Source organism: Panulirus ornatus, chromosome 36, assembly GCF_036320965.1.
Source record: "Panulirus ornatus isolate Po-2019 chromosome 36, ASM3632096v1, whole genome shotgun sequence".
In the NCBI taxonomy this organism is placed as follows: domain Eukaryota; kingdom Metazoa; phylum Arthropoda; class Malacostraca; order Decapoda; family Palinuridae; genus Panulirus; species Panulirus ornatus.
In genome coordinates, this window is record NC_092259.1 from 4,778,779 (window position 1) to 4,795,491 (window position 16,713).

Sequence of the window (16,713 nt, forward strand, 5' to 3'; positions counted from 1 at the left end):
TCACACTAATCGCCATTTCCCGCATTAGCGAGGTAGCGTTAAGAACAGAGGATGAGGACTGGGCCTTTGAGGGAATATCCTCACTTGGCCCCCTTCTCTGTTCCTTCTTTTGGAAAATTATAAAAAAAGAAAAAAAGAGAGAGAGAGAGAGGGGAGGATTTCCAGCCCCCTGCTCCCTTCCCTTTTAGTCGCCTTCTACGACACGCAGGGAATACGTGGGAAGTATTCTTTCTCCCCTATTCCCAGGGATAAATATTATTATTATTATTATTATTATTATTATTATTATTATTATTATTATTATTATTATTAAGAATTCGTGAAAATGGCAGTTGGATATCAGAGTCTGGTCTTTCACTCAGCAGGGTGAGAGGCGTGCATAGGATAGAACGAGTTGGATCGTTGTGGTATACGGGGAACGACGTGCTGGTCGGTAGGCTTGAACCCCAGGGCTCGTAAAGCAGTCAAGGTAAACTATGGAGTATCCTGTGGGGCCTTGGCTGCAGATGGCAGGCTATGGTTTTGGCGCTTAATTGATTATGCCTAGAGAATGGGGGTATGCAAATGAGGCTCTCCCTCTCTCTCTCTCTCTCTCTCTCTCTCTCTCTCTCTCTCTCTCTCTCTCTCTCTCTCTCGACGCCTCCTCGCTAAGGTGAGGGAAGCCGTTGAGTCTAAAGAAAAGTGTTATTATTATTATTATTATTATTATTATTATTGTTATTGTTATTATTATTATTATTATTATTATTATTATTATTATTATTATTATTGTTATTATTATTATTATTGTTGTTATTATTGTTATTATTATTATTATTATTATTATTATTATTATTGTTATTATTATTATTGTTGTTATTATCATTATTATTATTATTATTATTATGATTTTTATTATTATTATTATCATTATTATTATTATTATTATTATTATAATTATTATTATCATTGTTATTATTATTATTATTATTATTGTTGTTGTTGTTGTTATTGTATGTAGTGATAGTTGTGGGATTAATTGTAATCTTGCAAAACTTCAAATTCCTTGCGAATTTTCGGAAAAACACATCGTACACCGGCCACCACCCCCCTCCCCCTCCTCCCAACACACACCCACACACACACACACACACACACACACACACACACACACGTGCACAACTCCACACACCCGCTGCCCGTCATCCGTCAAGTCTCCCATTATAACCTGTCGAAGACCACCTCTCCATCTCCCATCCCCCCTTCCCCCTTTTTTTTCCCCTCCCTCCCTAGCTCCCCCCTCCCTCCCTAGCTCCCCCCTCCCTCCCTCCCTCGCCCCCTACCCCCACCTCCCTCCCTCCCTAGCCCCAACCCACCCCCCCTCCTCCTTTTTTTTTTTTCTAACCCATTTTGACCCAACAGCATCGTTTACCAGCCCCTAACTAACAGCACTAAACCTGTCCCCCAGACTTCCCCGTCTTTCTCCCGTAGGGGGTGACAAATGTGTGTGTGAGAAAGAGAGAGAGAGAGAGAGAGAGAGAGAGAGAGAGAGAGAGAGAGAGAGAGAGAGAGAGAGAGAGAGGTAAACCTTATGAGATAAAAGAGAGATATGAGAGAGAAGGGCGGACGTTGAGGGAGACGTAAGGGCGAAGGTGGTGGTACAAAGAAAGACTTTCTAATCATTTCAATTAGCCCAAGAGACACTCGGTAATGATTGGCATCGGACAAAGGAACTCGCGATCGTTGGTCTGCACCCGACCATGAACCCTCAATGAACATCAAAGAGTATTTGATGGCGATTCAATCCAGAGGGACAGTAATGATCCTCGTTGAATACAGTTGCAGTCGATGGTGTCTTGTTAGTCTGGCTTTCCCCGTACGACGCTCAGATGGTAGTGAACTGATTTTGTTAATGATGGTCACAGTGGTAGGGGATAGTGATGCTTATGTACCTGCTTGGAGGTTAGGGAGGGGGGGCCTCGGATATGGTGCCGAACTGCAACCCAGGGGACGAGGGATCTCAGGAGGTGACGGTGGCGAGAGTGGTGCAGTAGCTTCATCTCGAATTGCCGGATGTGCTTTGGGGTATAAGATATTGGAGATAATCGAGGGAAAAACCTCGTCAGTGCTGATATGGTACCGAACTGCAACCCAAGGAACGAGGGAGCTCAGGAGGTGACGGTGGCGAGAGTGGTGCAGTAGCTTCATCTCGAATTGCCGGATGTGCTTTGTGGTATAAGATATTGGAGATAATCGAGGGAAAAACCTCGTCAGTGCTGATATGGTACCGAACTGCAACCCAAGGAACGAGGGATCTCAGGAGGTGACGGTGGCGAGAGTGGTGCAGTAGCTTCATCTCGACTTGCCAGATGTGCTTTAGGGTATAAGATATTGGAGACCAACTGGTTTTATGAGGAACGTAGAAGACGGTGTTGTGTACATGTCGACGTAGGGCGAGTTAGGAGGAGACGGGCCGCTTTGACCTGTATGTATGTACAGGTAGAGAGAGAGAGAGAGAGAGAGAGAGAGAGAGATGTATGGAGAAACAAATGGATAGACCAAGGAAGGATAGAAAAGGGGAATTGGAACTTCATGGCGAAGATGGGGTTAGGGATAGTACGAATAGATAGACACACACACACACACACACACACACACACACACACACACACACACATACACACTCGCACGCACGCACACATTGCCTTCTTATTCTTATCCCTGTCTGTTATTCCTGCACACATGTTGATTTTAGTCTCGAAAAAGAGGACTGGTTTATTAATCTAAGAAAATAAAAATCATTATGTTTAATTAGGGGAAAAAGAAAAAAAAGGAAGTCGCGATTGTCAACGTGTAAAACATGTAAATTAATTTACAGTGACACCGTAGATTTACAGAACTGATTACGTAAGTAACGGTTCGAATGTATCTCTACAATTTATCTCTGTAATTTAGGTGATTGATCACATGATATGTGTACGACTAAAAACGGGATTAACATCATTTATTTGAGAACATGATTAAAATCTCTTTTTTTTTTCCCCCATAGTAGATCAACAGCTAGAATGAATTAGTTCAATTTTCTGGTCGATTGGCCAGACACGTTGGCAGAGAGACAGAGAAATGAATCGCATTTGATACTGTACAAACATCGTGTATTTGTTGAACCATCACAAAGTTGAAGGTTTTATATATATGTATATATATATATATATATATATATATATATATATATATATATATATATATATATATATATATATGTGTGTGTATATGTGTGTGTGTGTGTGTGTGTGTGTGTCTGGGTTTGTGTGTGTGTGTGTGTGTGTGTGTGTGTGTGTGTGTGTGTGTGTGTCTGGGTTTGTATGCGTGTGTGTGTGTGTGTGTGTGTGTGGTAGAGGATCTGTGGACCTGGTGTTTCCTTTAAAGAATTGTGTGAGAAACACATAATGAAAGAGAAGGATTTGCATGTGGCATTTATGAATCTAGGGGAAAACGTATGGCAGGGTTGATAGAAATGCCATTTGGAAGGTGCTACGAATATATAGTGTGGAAGGAAAACTATAGAAGCAGCGAGGTGGGTTTTTTTTTATGAAGAGAGAGAGGCACGCGAGTGAAGAGAAGAGGGTGATAGCGAACCTGTGTCAAGGGGTGTGTGATGTCACTAGGCCTCTTTAATCTGTTCACGGATGTGGTGATGGAGGAGATAAATGCTAAGGGGCGAGTCTATTGTATGCTTGGGAGGTGGGACGGGTGGTCATAGGAGATGAGTCAGTTTTTGTTTGCTAATGATGCGGTTCCAATGGTAAGGTGGAGGAGAGGGAGATCCAAAAGGAGATGGGAGGATGAAGTAAAAGATACTTTTGAGCTCTGGGGGCCTGAACGTGCAAGAGGATGAGAGGCATGCATGGGATAGAGAGAATTGGAACGATGTGGTATACAAGGGGGCGACGTGCTGACAATGGCTTGAACCAGGGCATGGGAAATAGTCAGGGGAAAATCGCAGAAAGTCTTTTATATGGATCCTGGCTGTGGATAGAGGGCTATAGAGTTTCCCTATGCTGCCTACATGATACCTACATGAAGGGGATGTGAGCGAATGAGGCCATTTTTCATCTGTTCCTGGCTTGAACTTTTTTTATTATTCTTTTTAATTACGGGCGTTGGATTTTGGTGTTTGGGATACTATTTCTCATTCCCCTTTTTTTCTTCTTTATGATTTAAACCCTCGCCTCTCTGCTCATTCCCCAAGCTTAATGCGTGGATGTTTTTGTTGCTGGTGTTGTGCCATAAGTGCGAAAGTTACATTACTGTATAAACCTGTATGCACCAGTGTTGTTCATTTTTGTAACTTACTGTTTCAGTCGTTTCGTATGACCTGTTTGCGTTAAAAGTAATGTGATAGTAAAGTTTTCAAATTTAACCCGAAAGTTACATTACTGTATAACCTGTATGCACCAGTGTTGTTCATTTTTGTAACTTACTGTTTCAGCCGTTTCGTATGACCTGTTTGCGTTAAAAGTAATGTGATAGTAAAGTTTTCAAATTTAACCCGGTAGCTTTAACTTAACTGAGTTGTTGGGAGGATTTTAACCCCTGTTAGATACCATACGTCCGTGAGGTGCGCATGGAACCTCCGAGGTTCTCACCCTTATGAGAATGTTGTCCCACAGGTATTCTAACATTTGAAACAGACAGTGCTATAGTCATGGAATATCCAATATTGAAGTTTAGATCGCTCGATATATTCATATTCGTGACTGTGGATTGATCTATAAACACCGAGGAGGGAGGAGGAGGGGGTTGGGTTGGCAACGGACGTTCAAAGCTGTATGTATGTATGACTCGATTGAGATGGATTGGAAATATAAATTATTTTGTCCCCACACCGGCATTTGGACCTGCCATACAAAATCCATACGTTATGCTGGCCATGAATTTATTAACAACATTGGTTTATCACCGACAGCCTCTGTTGTCAGCTGAAACTTAACGGGAGGCAAGCCATCAAATTTGCAAATGCAATATAGAGAGATAAATAGTCTGTCTGATGTCATATATATATATATATATATATATATATATATATATATATATATATTTTTTTTTTTTTTTTTTTTTTTTCCATACTATTCGCTATTTCCCGCGATAGCGAGGTAGCATTAAGAACAGAGGACTGGGCCTTTGAGGGAATATCCTCACCTGGACCTCTTCTCTGTTCCTTCTTTTGGAAAAAAAAAAAAAAAAAAAAAACGAGAGGGGAGGATTTCCAGCCCCCCGCTCCCTTCCCTTTTAGTCGTGTTAATGATCCCATGGCCAACATGACATAGATTTGTATGGCAGTTAAGATGCCTTCGTATAAATTGATGATTTATATATATATATATCCAACTCATCTTCATAGAGCCACATAGTTTCTCCATCCTGTTCCTGTTTATGATATGATGCAAACTACTGTGAATCTACATATCGAAACCTGAACATCAGGAGGGTGAAAGGCGTGCACGGGATAGGGTGAATGGGAACGGTGTGGTATACAGGGGTCGACGTGCTGCCAGTGGGCTAAACCAAGGCGTGTGAAGCGCCCGAGGGAAACCACGGAAAGGTCTGTAGGGGGGGCCTGGTTATGGATAGGGAGCTGTGGTTTCGGTGCATTGCACATGACAGCTAGATGTGAGCGATTGCCTCCTTCCTTCGTCTGTCCCGCCGCTACATCACGAACGCGGGAAACTGCGAACAAGTATGAACATACATATTCGCCATATCCCGGGTTAGCGAGGTAGCGTTAAGAACAGAGGACTGACTATGATATATATATATATATATATATATATATATATATATATATATATATATATATATATATATATATATATATATATATATATATATATTCCTGTGAGTCCACGGGGAAAATGAAACACGAAAAGTTCCCAAGTGCACTTTCGTGTAATAATCACATCATCAGGGGAGACACAAGAGAGAAATATAACAGTCAGCTGAAATACATCGAAGAGACGAAGCTAGGACGCCATTTGGTAAACATGTGATTGTCAAAAAAAAAAAATATATATATATATATATATATATATATATATATATATATATATATATATATATATATATATATATATATATATATATATATATATATATATATATATATATATATATATCATTTCGTGCCGCCGGGAAAAAGATATATATATTACCTGACGCGATGTTAAATATTTAGAAGAGGAAGTGATTATAGCGAAGCTTGAACACACATTATTGGAACCTGCTCCAGCTGAGGTTAAATATGTATAACTCCAGCTCGTATTATTCAGCTTGGCGTGTGTACGTCGGGGGTCCCAGTATAGCTTACTTTATCCATGTATGATGAACCGATTTTTTTTTTTTTTTTTTTTCGTACAGCCGACTGTGTTTATTTACGTGGTGTAGATTTGCTTATTTACGTGGTGCAGATTTGCTTATTTACGTGGTGTAGATTTGCTTATTTACGTGGTGCAGATTTGCTTATTTACGTGGTGTAGATTTGCTTATTTACGTGGTGTAGATTTGCTTATTTACGTGGTGTAGATTTGCTTATTTACGTGGTGTAGATTTGCTTATTTACGTGGTGCAGATTTGCGTGTGGTCAGACGGAAGTGGAATTCAATATATTTCTTTTTCCCTCATCCCGACAGATTTGTGTACCTGGGACAGATTTTCATGTGGCCTTGTGTGTGTGTGTGTGTGTGTGTGTGTGTGTTGTGTGTGTCATTGGAACGAATTTTTCTTTTTTTTTCATCTGGTCAAATCTGAATCACTGGAAGTCGATTTTGATGTGACTGATTAGTCAGATGGATGTAAGTGGAACAGATATTTTTTTTTCTTCGGTCGGTAAGTGGAAGACATTTTATTTTCTTCCGTCGGTCAGATTTTGTGCAATTAGAACCGATTTTGATCTCTTTGCTGCTGCTGCTCCTCCTATTCCTCCTCCTCTTCTTCCTCTTCCTCCTCCTCCTCCTCTTCCTCCTCTTCTTCTTCTTCTTGGATTTTGATCTCTTTCCTTCTCCTCCTCCTCTTCTTCTTCTTCTTCTTCTTGGATTTTGATCTCCCTCCTCCTTCTCCTCCTCCTCCTCCTCCTCTTCTTCTTCCTCCTCTTGTTCTTCTTCTTCTTCTTCTTCTTCTTCTTCTTCTTCTTCTTCTTCTTCTTCTTCTGCTTCCGCTCTCCCATTTAGCTCTCCGTAAACACCTTAAGAGTTCGAGAGTGACACCTCTCTCTCTCTCTCTCTCTCTCTCTCTCTCTCTCTCTCTCTCTCTCTCTCTCTCTCTCTCTCTCTCTCTCTCAGACCATCTTAAATTAAGAAGCGGGAAGGGGGGAGGATCTTCATTCTTAGCTGTGAGGAGCGTTCGTTCTTAGCATCTTTGTAGAGATCATAATTCCATATGGATTTATTCAAGGTGATCGTGTCTTATGGGTTTATTCAGAGTGTGTGTTGCTAATGGATTTATTCAAGGTGATCGTGTCTTATGGGTTTATTCAGTGTGTGTTGCTAATGGATTTATTCAAGATGTTCATGTCTCATGGGTTTATTCAGTGTGTGTTGCTAATGGATTTATTTAAGACGTTCGTGTCTCATGGGTTTATTTAGAGTGCTTGTTGTGTATGAATTTATTCAGTGTGTTTATCGTTTATGGATTTATTCAATATGTTTGTTGTTTATGGATTTATTCGGTGTGTTTGCCGCCACTTTTGATTTTTTTTCGCCATTGGAGATCTAGACTAATATATTTTTTTCCCCCCCTTTCTCCTCCACAGATACGAAGGTGTTGTGAAGATGCGTGTCTTGCGCAGCGGGAGGTAATGATGTGGCCACTGTAGCCCCACCTTCGCCAACGCTTGTCCAACCCTCACTCCCACACCTGACTGACACACACACACCCTTGTTCTTCCTCACCCATCCAGCCACCACACCTCCCCCGACGACCAGCCACCCTCACCTCACCTCACCTCACCTCACCTCAATCTTCCTAATAGTCTTCCTGATATTCTGTGATCCACTACGAGTCTTGAGGTCAACCTTGAGGCTCATAGCTCGCCCATCCATCCCTCTCCCTCTCATAGGTCCTCCTCCTGAGGGCACGGACGTCAAATCCACAACGTCCCCCAACCAAAGACCACCGCTTCTACCACCACTTCCACCGCCGCTACCACACTCCTCACTCTGCTCCGGCCCCGCCAGTGGGTGGTAGGAGCGTGAACGAACCCGACCACCTCACCCGCCACACCTGCCGTCGTAGCCATGTTCCGCTCGTCCAGACTGCGCGTGCACACGTGCAAGATCGTGCTGGTGACGTCGCTCGTGTGGTTCGTGATGGACGTGGCCGTCATCATGTACTACAGCGACTGCTCGACGGGCTCCGGGTGGGGCTGCGGGAAGAGCGGGGCCACGGCCTCGGCCAGGGAGGGTCGCGCCGACCACCACAAGGGCCGCGCCATCAGGAACCACCAATCCGACAACGACGATGTTGACCTGTCGGTACGTGACCTCTAACAACCACACCCCCTTTTTATTTGACCTCTTACACGCCACGCCCCCTTTGCTTGACCTGTTACCCATTACCCAGCCTCTCTGGTGTGTAGAACCCAGTGTAGAACCCAGCCACCCTGGTGTGTAGAACCCAATCTCCCTGGTGTGTAGAACCCAGCCTCTCTGGTGTGTAGAACCCAATCTCCCTGGTGTGTAGAACCCAGCTTCCTGCTGTGTAGAACCCAGCCTCCATGGTGTGTAGAACCCAGCCACCCTGGTGTGTAGAACCCAGCCACCCTGGTGTGTAGAACCCAGCCTCCCTGGTGTGTAGAACTCAGCCTCCTGGTGTGTAGAACCCAGCCTCCTTCGTGTATAGAACCCAGCCTCTCTGGTATGTAGAACCCAGTGTAGAACCCAGCCACCCTGGTGTGTAGAACCCAGTGTAGAACCCAGCCTCCTAAGTCTGTAGAACCCGAAAACCACCCTTACATGTAGAACCCAATAGCCTTTGTAGAACCCAGCCATCCAGGTCTGTAGAACCCGGCTATAATATCTTTGTAGATTTTAGACTGAATTCTACTGGGCATACGTGAGGGAGACCAGATAACAGAAGACCTGGTGGTTTATAACAGAAGACCTGGTGGTTTATGGCATGACAGTCTTGTGGAGGAGGGAAAAAACCACCCACCTCCTGAAGAAGGGGAGAACCAACCAGAGGGAACTATATGGAATGAGCTCCGAGGATGTATACTGAACGCAGCTTTGAACTCATTTCACTAAGTTTTAAATGGTGATTAGGGGAGGGATAAGTTGAAACCTGAACCATTTACTCTGTGTGTGTGTGTGTGTGTGTGTGTGTGTGTGTGTGTGTGTGTGTGATGTGTGTGTGTGTGTGTGTTGTAAGTAGGGTCGTCTGCACACACACACACACACACACACACACACACACAAGGAGGTTGTACAATACAAGGTTTTGTGTCTCTCCCTTCTCCATCACAGCATCGTTGACCAGGAGGTTGCGCTACTGCCTGCCCCCCGGGGTTGTATTTCTGGGTCGTTCGTTGACCAGGGGGTTGCGCTGCTGCTTGCCCCCCAGGGTTGTATTTCTGAGTTTCGTTGACCAGGGGGTTGCGCTCCCCCCGCCCCCCGGGGGGTTGTATTTCTGAGCTGATTATATTGCCAGACGATGATTGAGTCTTGTAAGGTGACGTCCCACTTCAATTTACCCCTCCCCCCCTCCTTCCTCCTTCCCCCTTCTCCCTCCCTCTTCCCCTTCCCCCTTCTCCCTCCCTCTTCCCCTTCCCCCTTCTCCCTCCCTCTTCCCCTTCCCCCTTCCCCCTTCCTTCTTAATTAAGCCCTGTTGGCTGCAGTGTTTTCACCACCTCCTCCACCTCTTCCACCCCCTCCCCCACATCAACCACTGGCCCGACCCTCTTCCCCCCCCCCCACATCAACCACTGGCCCCTTCCCCTCCCTCCTCCCCCCCACATCAACCACTGGCCCGCCCCTCTTCCCCCCCCACATCAACCACTGGCCCCTTTCCCCTCCCTCCCTTCCCCCCCCACATCAACCACTGGCCCGCCCCTCTTCCCCCCCACATCAACCACTGGCCCCTTTCCCCTCCCTCCCTCCCCCCCACATCAACCACTGGCCCGCCCCTCTTCCCCCCCCACATCAACCACTGGCCCCTTTCCCCTCCCTCCCTCCCCCCCACATCAACCACTGCCCCCCTCCTCGCCCACCCCCCCCCCCCCATCTCACAATGACCCTCATATCTCTCTCTCCCGAAAGGTGTTTCCTCAAATATTGGGGAGGGAGAGGAGGAAGAGGGGGGGGGGGGCGTCTGGGGGTCGACACACACACCCCCTCCTCAAGTGGGGGGAGGGGGTCTGGGGCCTGGGGCGGGGGGGGGGGCAATGCCGCGCCCCCACCTCACGTCTTCCAGGGAAGTTTGCCAATATTTTTTTTTTTATTCCCAGGACTTAATCAAGCCATTCACCAGGAGTCCCCCCTCCCCCCTCCCTTCCCCCCTCCCCCCCTCCCTTCCCCCCTCCCCCCCTCCCATCCCCCTCCTCAAAAAAAGAAAAAGATGAATTTTGAGAGAAAGATCTGATTAATTGAGGGCAAGGGGAGGGAATGGGGAGTGTGGGGAGGGAATGGGGATTGGGTCTTAGATATCACCCCTCCCTCCTCCTCCCTCCCTCCCTCCTCTCACCCTTACAAGGGAGGGTGAGGGAGGGAAGGAGGGAGGGAGGGAGGGGGGAATTTTTTGGGGGGAGGGAGGGGTTTTGTCCACCTCCTCCTCCTCCTCCTCCTCCTCCTCCTCCACCTCCTCCTCCTCCACCTCCTCCTCCTTCTTCTCCTCCTCCTCCTCCTCCTCCTCCTCCTCCTCCTCCTCCTCCTCCTCCTCCTCCTCCTCCCCCACCTCGAAGCAGACTTATGGGCTGACGGTAATTAATTCCTGGCCAAAGATTAATGTTTATGACCCCGTGTGGGGGAGAAAACGGGAAATATGTGTGGCCCAGCGAACATGGGAGCAGGACAGGTCACTGTGGCCATATTGGGACGGCTTTGCCAGGACACTGTGGCCATATTGGGTTGGTTTACCAGGACACTGTGGCCATATTGGGTTGGTTTACCAGGACACTGTGGCCATATTGGGATGGTTTACCAGGACACTGTGGCCATATTGGGTTGGTTTACCAGGACACTGTGGCCATATTGGGTTGGTTTACCAGGACACTGTGGCCATATTGGGTTGGTTTACCAGGACACTGTGGCCATATTGTCCTGGTTTACCAGGTCACTGTGGCCATATTGGGATGGTTTACTAGGACACTGTGGCCATATTGTCCTGGTTTACCAGGACACTGTGGCCATATTGGGTTGGTTTACCAGGACACTGTGGCCATATTGAGACAGAAAACCAGGACATGACCAGAAAATGCTCAAGGGTCGTACCGGTCGTGCTCAAGGGTTGTACCGGTCGTGCTCAAGGGTTGTACCGGTCGTGCTCAAGGGTCGTACCGGTCGTGCTCAAGGTTCGCACCGGTCGTGCTCAAGGGTCGTACCGGTCGTGCTCCAGGGTCGTACCGGTCGTGCTCAAGGGTCGTACCGGTCGTGCTCCAGGGTCGTACCGGTCGTGCTCAAGGGTCGTACCGGTCGTGCTCAAGGGTCGTACCAGTCGTGCTCAAGGGTCGTATCGGTCGTGCTCAAGGGTCGTACCGGTCGTGCTCAAGGGTCGTACCGGTCGTGCTCAAGGGTCGTACCAGTCGTGCTCAAGGGTCGTATCGGTCGTGCTCAAGGGTCGTACCGGCCGTGCTCGAGGGATTAAGGAAACTAGAATCATTTCAAAAGAGAATATTAAAAAAAAGAAAATCATATATATGCATTTTTACATTAAAAAAAAAAAAGTGGAGGAGACGGTATTTTTTTTTTTTCCTTTATTTTTATTTAGGGATGATATTTGAGGAGGGGAGAATGCAGATATATTCATGGAAGGCATGAGAGTGGATTGCAAAAGTTGCAATATTTGATGAGTGGCTCGTACCTAAGCCAGAACCAGTGAAGCGAAAAGATATTGCAGTTGTCCTTGGATATTTGGATGCATAGTAATAATAATAGATAAAAATATTCTTCTATCTAATGTCCAAGGTGGACATAATTACTTTCGAGGCAGATAATTTTGGAGATTACGATTTTTGTGAGCCGTGTCTATGTGAATTTTGTATCGAGGTATGATTAAAAAAAGAATATAGATGAATAGATAGATGGATAGATAGATAGATGGATAGATAGATAGATAGATAGATAGATAGATAGATAGCACCCTTAGACATAATGACCCGGTCTTAGGTCGTACCCATAAGGGCAAGGTCAAAGACCATGCCATTTATATCCAATAGGTCGTACCGTCGTGCTTGAGGGTCCTACCGTCGTGCACAAGGGTCGTACCGTCGTGCACAAGGGTCGTACCGTCGTGCACAAGGGTCGTACCGTTGTGCACAAGGGTCGTACCGTCGTGCTTGAGGGTCGTACCGTCGTGCTTGAGGGTCGTACCTTCGTGCACAAGGGTCGTACCGTCGTGCACAAGGGTCGTACCGTCGTACTTGATGGTCGTACCGTCGTGCACAAGGGTCGTACCGTTGTCCCCCAGGGTTTTAAAACACTAGTTATTGTATGAGAACACAGGGTAATGGAAGTGGGTGGATGAAGATTCCACAATTAATCGGTTTTTTTTTTCTTCTTTTCGTAATTCTTGGAGTGGCAGGACCTCTCCCATTAAGCCTCTTACTGATAATTAATTCAATGGAGTAAATTAATTTTTTTTCTATCTCAAAATGTCGCGTCTGCTTGTGCTTGGGAAGTGCTCTTGGGCGTCCGAAACGAGCACGTAAGATTTGATATTTTGTCTGTGTTCATACACGTCTCTCTCGATTAGTTATTTTGACTGGTTTTTTTTTAGGATATTCTTTTTTAAGGGGTTCCTTTAGGTGGTTTTAAGTTATACGAGTGATAGGAATGTAGATCTAAAAGGCTAGGATATGTAGGTAGGTTGTTGCTAGGATATGTGAGGGTGGGGTCGAGATGTATAGCGTAAAAGATTATCATAAAATTGTTTTATTCAGCTGTAGTATTTATTGGAGACTTTTGGAGGAAACTATCGAACTCTGCATTGGTTTTTTAGGACGTGTGGGTTATCCCTTCGAGCACGACGGAATGACCCTTAGAGCACGGCACGTTAACGACCCCATGACCTTGACCTGACCTGTCCCCTTATAAAACGGGGTCCAAAAATACCCAGGCCATCATACCCACGGGTCGTTCGTTCCACCGTCGTTCTCAGAGGGGGTCGTCGTCGAACGAACCGTCGTGCTCGAAAAAGGGTTGAGGGATCACGAGTTGCAGATAGTCACCATCAGTTGGCCTCAACAGTGGCGAAGTGGAGACAGACGTACCACCTTCTCTTTCTCTCTCTAAACCTCTTCCCATCGTTCGATCCTCCGCAGGGTTGGAATCTAGACTACCCTCCCAGCGAGCTGAAGCGGTGGGACCCCATGCCGACGGTGCGAGAACAGCCGGGGCTTCCGGGAGAGATGGGCAAGCCGGTGAGGACGCCTCCAGAGGAGGAGGCCCTGATGAAGGAGAAGTTCAAACTCAACCAGTTCAACCTCCTGGCCTCAGACTCCATCAGCCTCAACAGATCGCTTCCAGACGTCCGCCTCGAAGGGTAAGTACTCTGGAGGAGTGAGTGTCTCTCTCTCTCTCTCTCTCTCTCTCTCTCTCTCTCTCTCTCTCTCTCTCTCTCTCTCTATCTCTCTCTCTCTCTTCCTTAAAGTCTCTCTTTTTCTTTCTCTCTCTCTCTCTCCCTTAAAGTGTCTCTCTCTTTTTCTCTCTCTCTTTTTTTCCTATCGTGATTTCCATTTATCCAAATCTACACGGGTTATCTAGACTTCCCTCCGTCCCTAACTACGACGAGTTCGAAGGGCGAGGGGCTCTGGGCGACGGTGTAAGGCACACTTCGTCGGCTCTGTGTGTGTGTGTGTGTGTGTGTGTGTGTGTGTGTGGTGTGTGTGTTGTGTGGTGTGTGGTGATGTGTGTGTGTGTGTGTGTGTTGTAAGTAGGTCGTCTGCACAACACACACAACACACACACACAAAGGAGGTTGTACAATACAAGTTTTGTGTCTCTCCCTTCTCCCATCACAGCATAGTTGACCAGGGGTTACGCTCCTGCTTGCCCCTCCGGGGTTGTATTTCTGAGTCGTTCGTTGACCAGGGGGTTGCGCTGCTGCTTGCCCCCCGGGGTTGTATTTCTGAGTCGTTCGTTGACCAGGGGGTTGCGCTGCCTGCTGGCTTGCCCTCTTCCCCCCTGGGGTTGTATTTCTGAGTTTCGTTGACCAGGGGTTGCGCTGCCCCCCCCCCCCCCCGCCCCCCGGGGGGGGGGGGTTTATTTTTTCTGAGCTGATTATATTGCCAGACGATGATTGAGTCTTGTAAGGTGACGTCCCACTTCAATTTACCCCCTTCCCCCTTCCCCTTTCCCCCCTTCCCCCCTTTTCCCTCCCCTCTTCCCCTTCCCCCTTCTCCCTCCCTCTTCCCCTTCCCCCTTCTCCCTCCCTCTTCCCCTTCCCCCTTCCCCCCTTTCCTTCTTAATTAAGCCCTGTTGGCTGCAGTGTTTTCACCACCTCCTCCACCTCTTCCACCCCCTCCCCCACATCAACCACTGCCCGCCCCTCTTCCCCCCCCCCCACATCAACCACTGGCCCCTTTCCCCTCTCCTCCCCCCCACATCAACCACTGGCCCGCCCCTCTTCCCCCCCACATCAACCACTGGCCCCTTTCCCCTCCCTCCCTTCCCCCCCACATCAACCACTGGCCCGCCCCTCTTCCCCCCCACATCAACCACTGGCCCCTTTCCCCTCCTCCCTCCCCCCCACATCAACCACTGGCCCGCCCCTCTTCCCCCCCACATAAAACCACTGGCCCCTTTCCCCTCCCTCCCTCCCCCCACATCAACCACTGCCCCCCTCACTCGCCCACCCCCCCCCCCCCCATCTCACAATGACCCTCATATCTCTCTCTCCCGAAAGGTGTTTCCTCAAATATTGGGGAGGAGAGGAGGAAGAGGGGGGGGGGGGGGGCGTCTTGGGGTCGACACAACACACCCCTCCTCAAGTGGGGGGAGGGGGTCTGGGGCCTGGGGGGGGGGGGGGGGCAATGCCGCGGCCCCCACCTCACGTCTTCCAGGGAAGTTTGCCAATATTTTTTTTTTATTCCCAGGACTTAATCAAGCCATTCACCAGGAGTCCCCCCTCCCCCCTCCCTTCCCCCCTCCCCCCCTCCCTTCCCCCCTCCCCCCCTCCCATCCCCCTCCTCAAAAAAAGAAAAAGATGAATTTTGAGAGAAAGATCTGATTAATTGAGGGCAAGGGGAGGGAATGGGGAGTGTGGGGAGGGAATGGGGATTGGGTCTTAGATATCACCCCTCCCTCCTCCTCCTTCCTCCCTCCTCTCACCCTTACAAGGGAGGGTGAGGGAGGGAAGGAGGGAGGGAGGGAGGGGGAATTTTTGGGGGGAGGGAGGGGTTTTGTCCACCTCCTCCTCCTCCTCCTCCTCCTCCTCCTCCACCTCCTCCTCCTCCACCTCCTCCTCCTTCTTCTCCTCCTCCTCCTCCTCCTCCTCCTCCTCCTCCTCCTCCTCCTCCTCCTCCTCCTCCCCCACCTCGAAGCAGACTTATGGGCTGACGGTAATTAATTCCTGGCCAAAGATTAATGTTTATGACCCCGTGTGGGGGAGAAAACGGGAAATATGTGTGGCCCAGCGAACATGGGAGCAGGACAGGTCACTGTGGCCATATTGGGACGGCTTTGCCAGGACACTGTGGCCATATTGGGTTGGTTTACCAGGACACTGTGGCCATATTGGGTTGGTTTACCAGGACACTGTGGCCATATTGGGATGGTTTACCAGGACACTGTGGCCATATTGGGTTGGTTTACCAGGACACTGTGGCCATATTGGGTTGGTTTACCAGGACACTGTGGCCATATTGGGTTGGTTTACCAGGACACTGTGGCCATATTGTCCTGGTTTACCAGGTCACTGTGGCCATATTGGGTTGGTTTACTAGGACACTGTGGCCATATTGTCCTGGTTTACCAGGACACTGTGGCCATATTGGGTTGGTTTACCAGGACACTGTGGCCATATTGAGACAGAAAACCAGGACATGACCAGAAAATGCTCAAGGGTCGTACCGGTCGTGCTCAAGGGTTGTACCGGTCGTGCTCAAGGGTTGTACCGGTCGTGCTCAAGGGTCGTACCGGTCGTGCTCAAGGTTCGCACCGGTCGTGCTCAAGGGTCGTACCGGTCGTGCTCCAGGGTCGTACCGGTCGTGCTCAAGGGTCGTACCGGTCGTGCTCCAGGGTCGTACCGGTCGTGCTCAAGGGTCGTACCGGTCGTGCTCAAGGGTCGTACCAGTCGTGCTCAAGGGTCGTACCGGTCGTGCTCAAGGGTCGTACCGGTCGTGCTCAAGGGTCGTACCGGTCGTGCTCAAGGGTCGTACCAGTCGTGCTCAAGGGTCGTATCGGTCGTGCTCAAGGGTCGTACCGGCCCGTGCTCGAGGGATTAAGGAAACTAGAATCATTTCAAAAGAGAATATTAAAAAAAAGAAAATCATATATATGCATTTTTACATTAAAAAAAAAGTGGAGG

At 48.0% G+C, this 16,713-nt stretch overlaps 1 protein-coding gene across 1 annotated transcript in view; it reads left to right on the forward strand.

The window, feature by feature from the left end:
* Pgant5 (polypeptide N-acetylgalactosaminyltransferase 5) overlaps positions 1-16,713 on the forward strand; it is an 863,494-nt gene that overhangs the window by 714,818 nt on the left and 131,963 nt on the right. Inside the window, exons 5-6 of the mRNA XM_071683219.1 lie at positions 7,787-8,507; positions 13,508-13,728. Coding sequence (XP_071539320.1) covers positions 8,271-8,507; positions 13,508-13,728 — 458 coding nt within the window. The 5' untranslated portion in view covers positions 7,787-8,270. The remainder of the gene's footprint in view (positions 1-7,786; positions 8,508-13,507; positions 13,729-16,713) is intronic.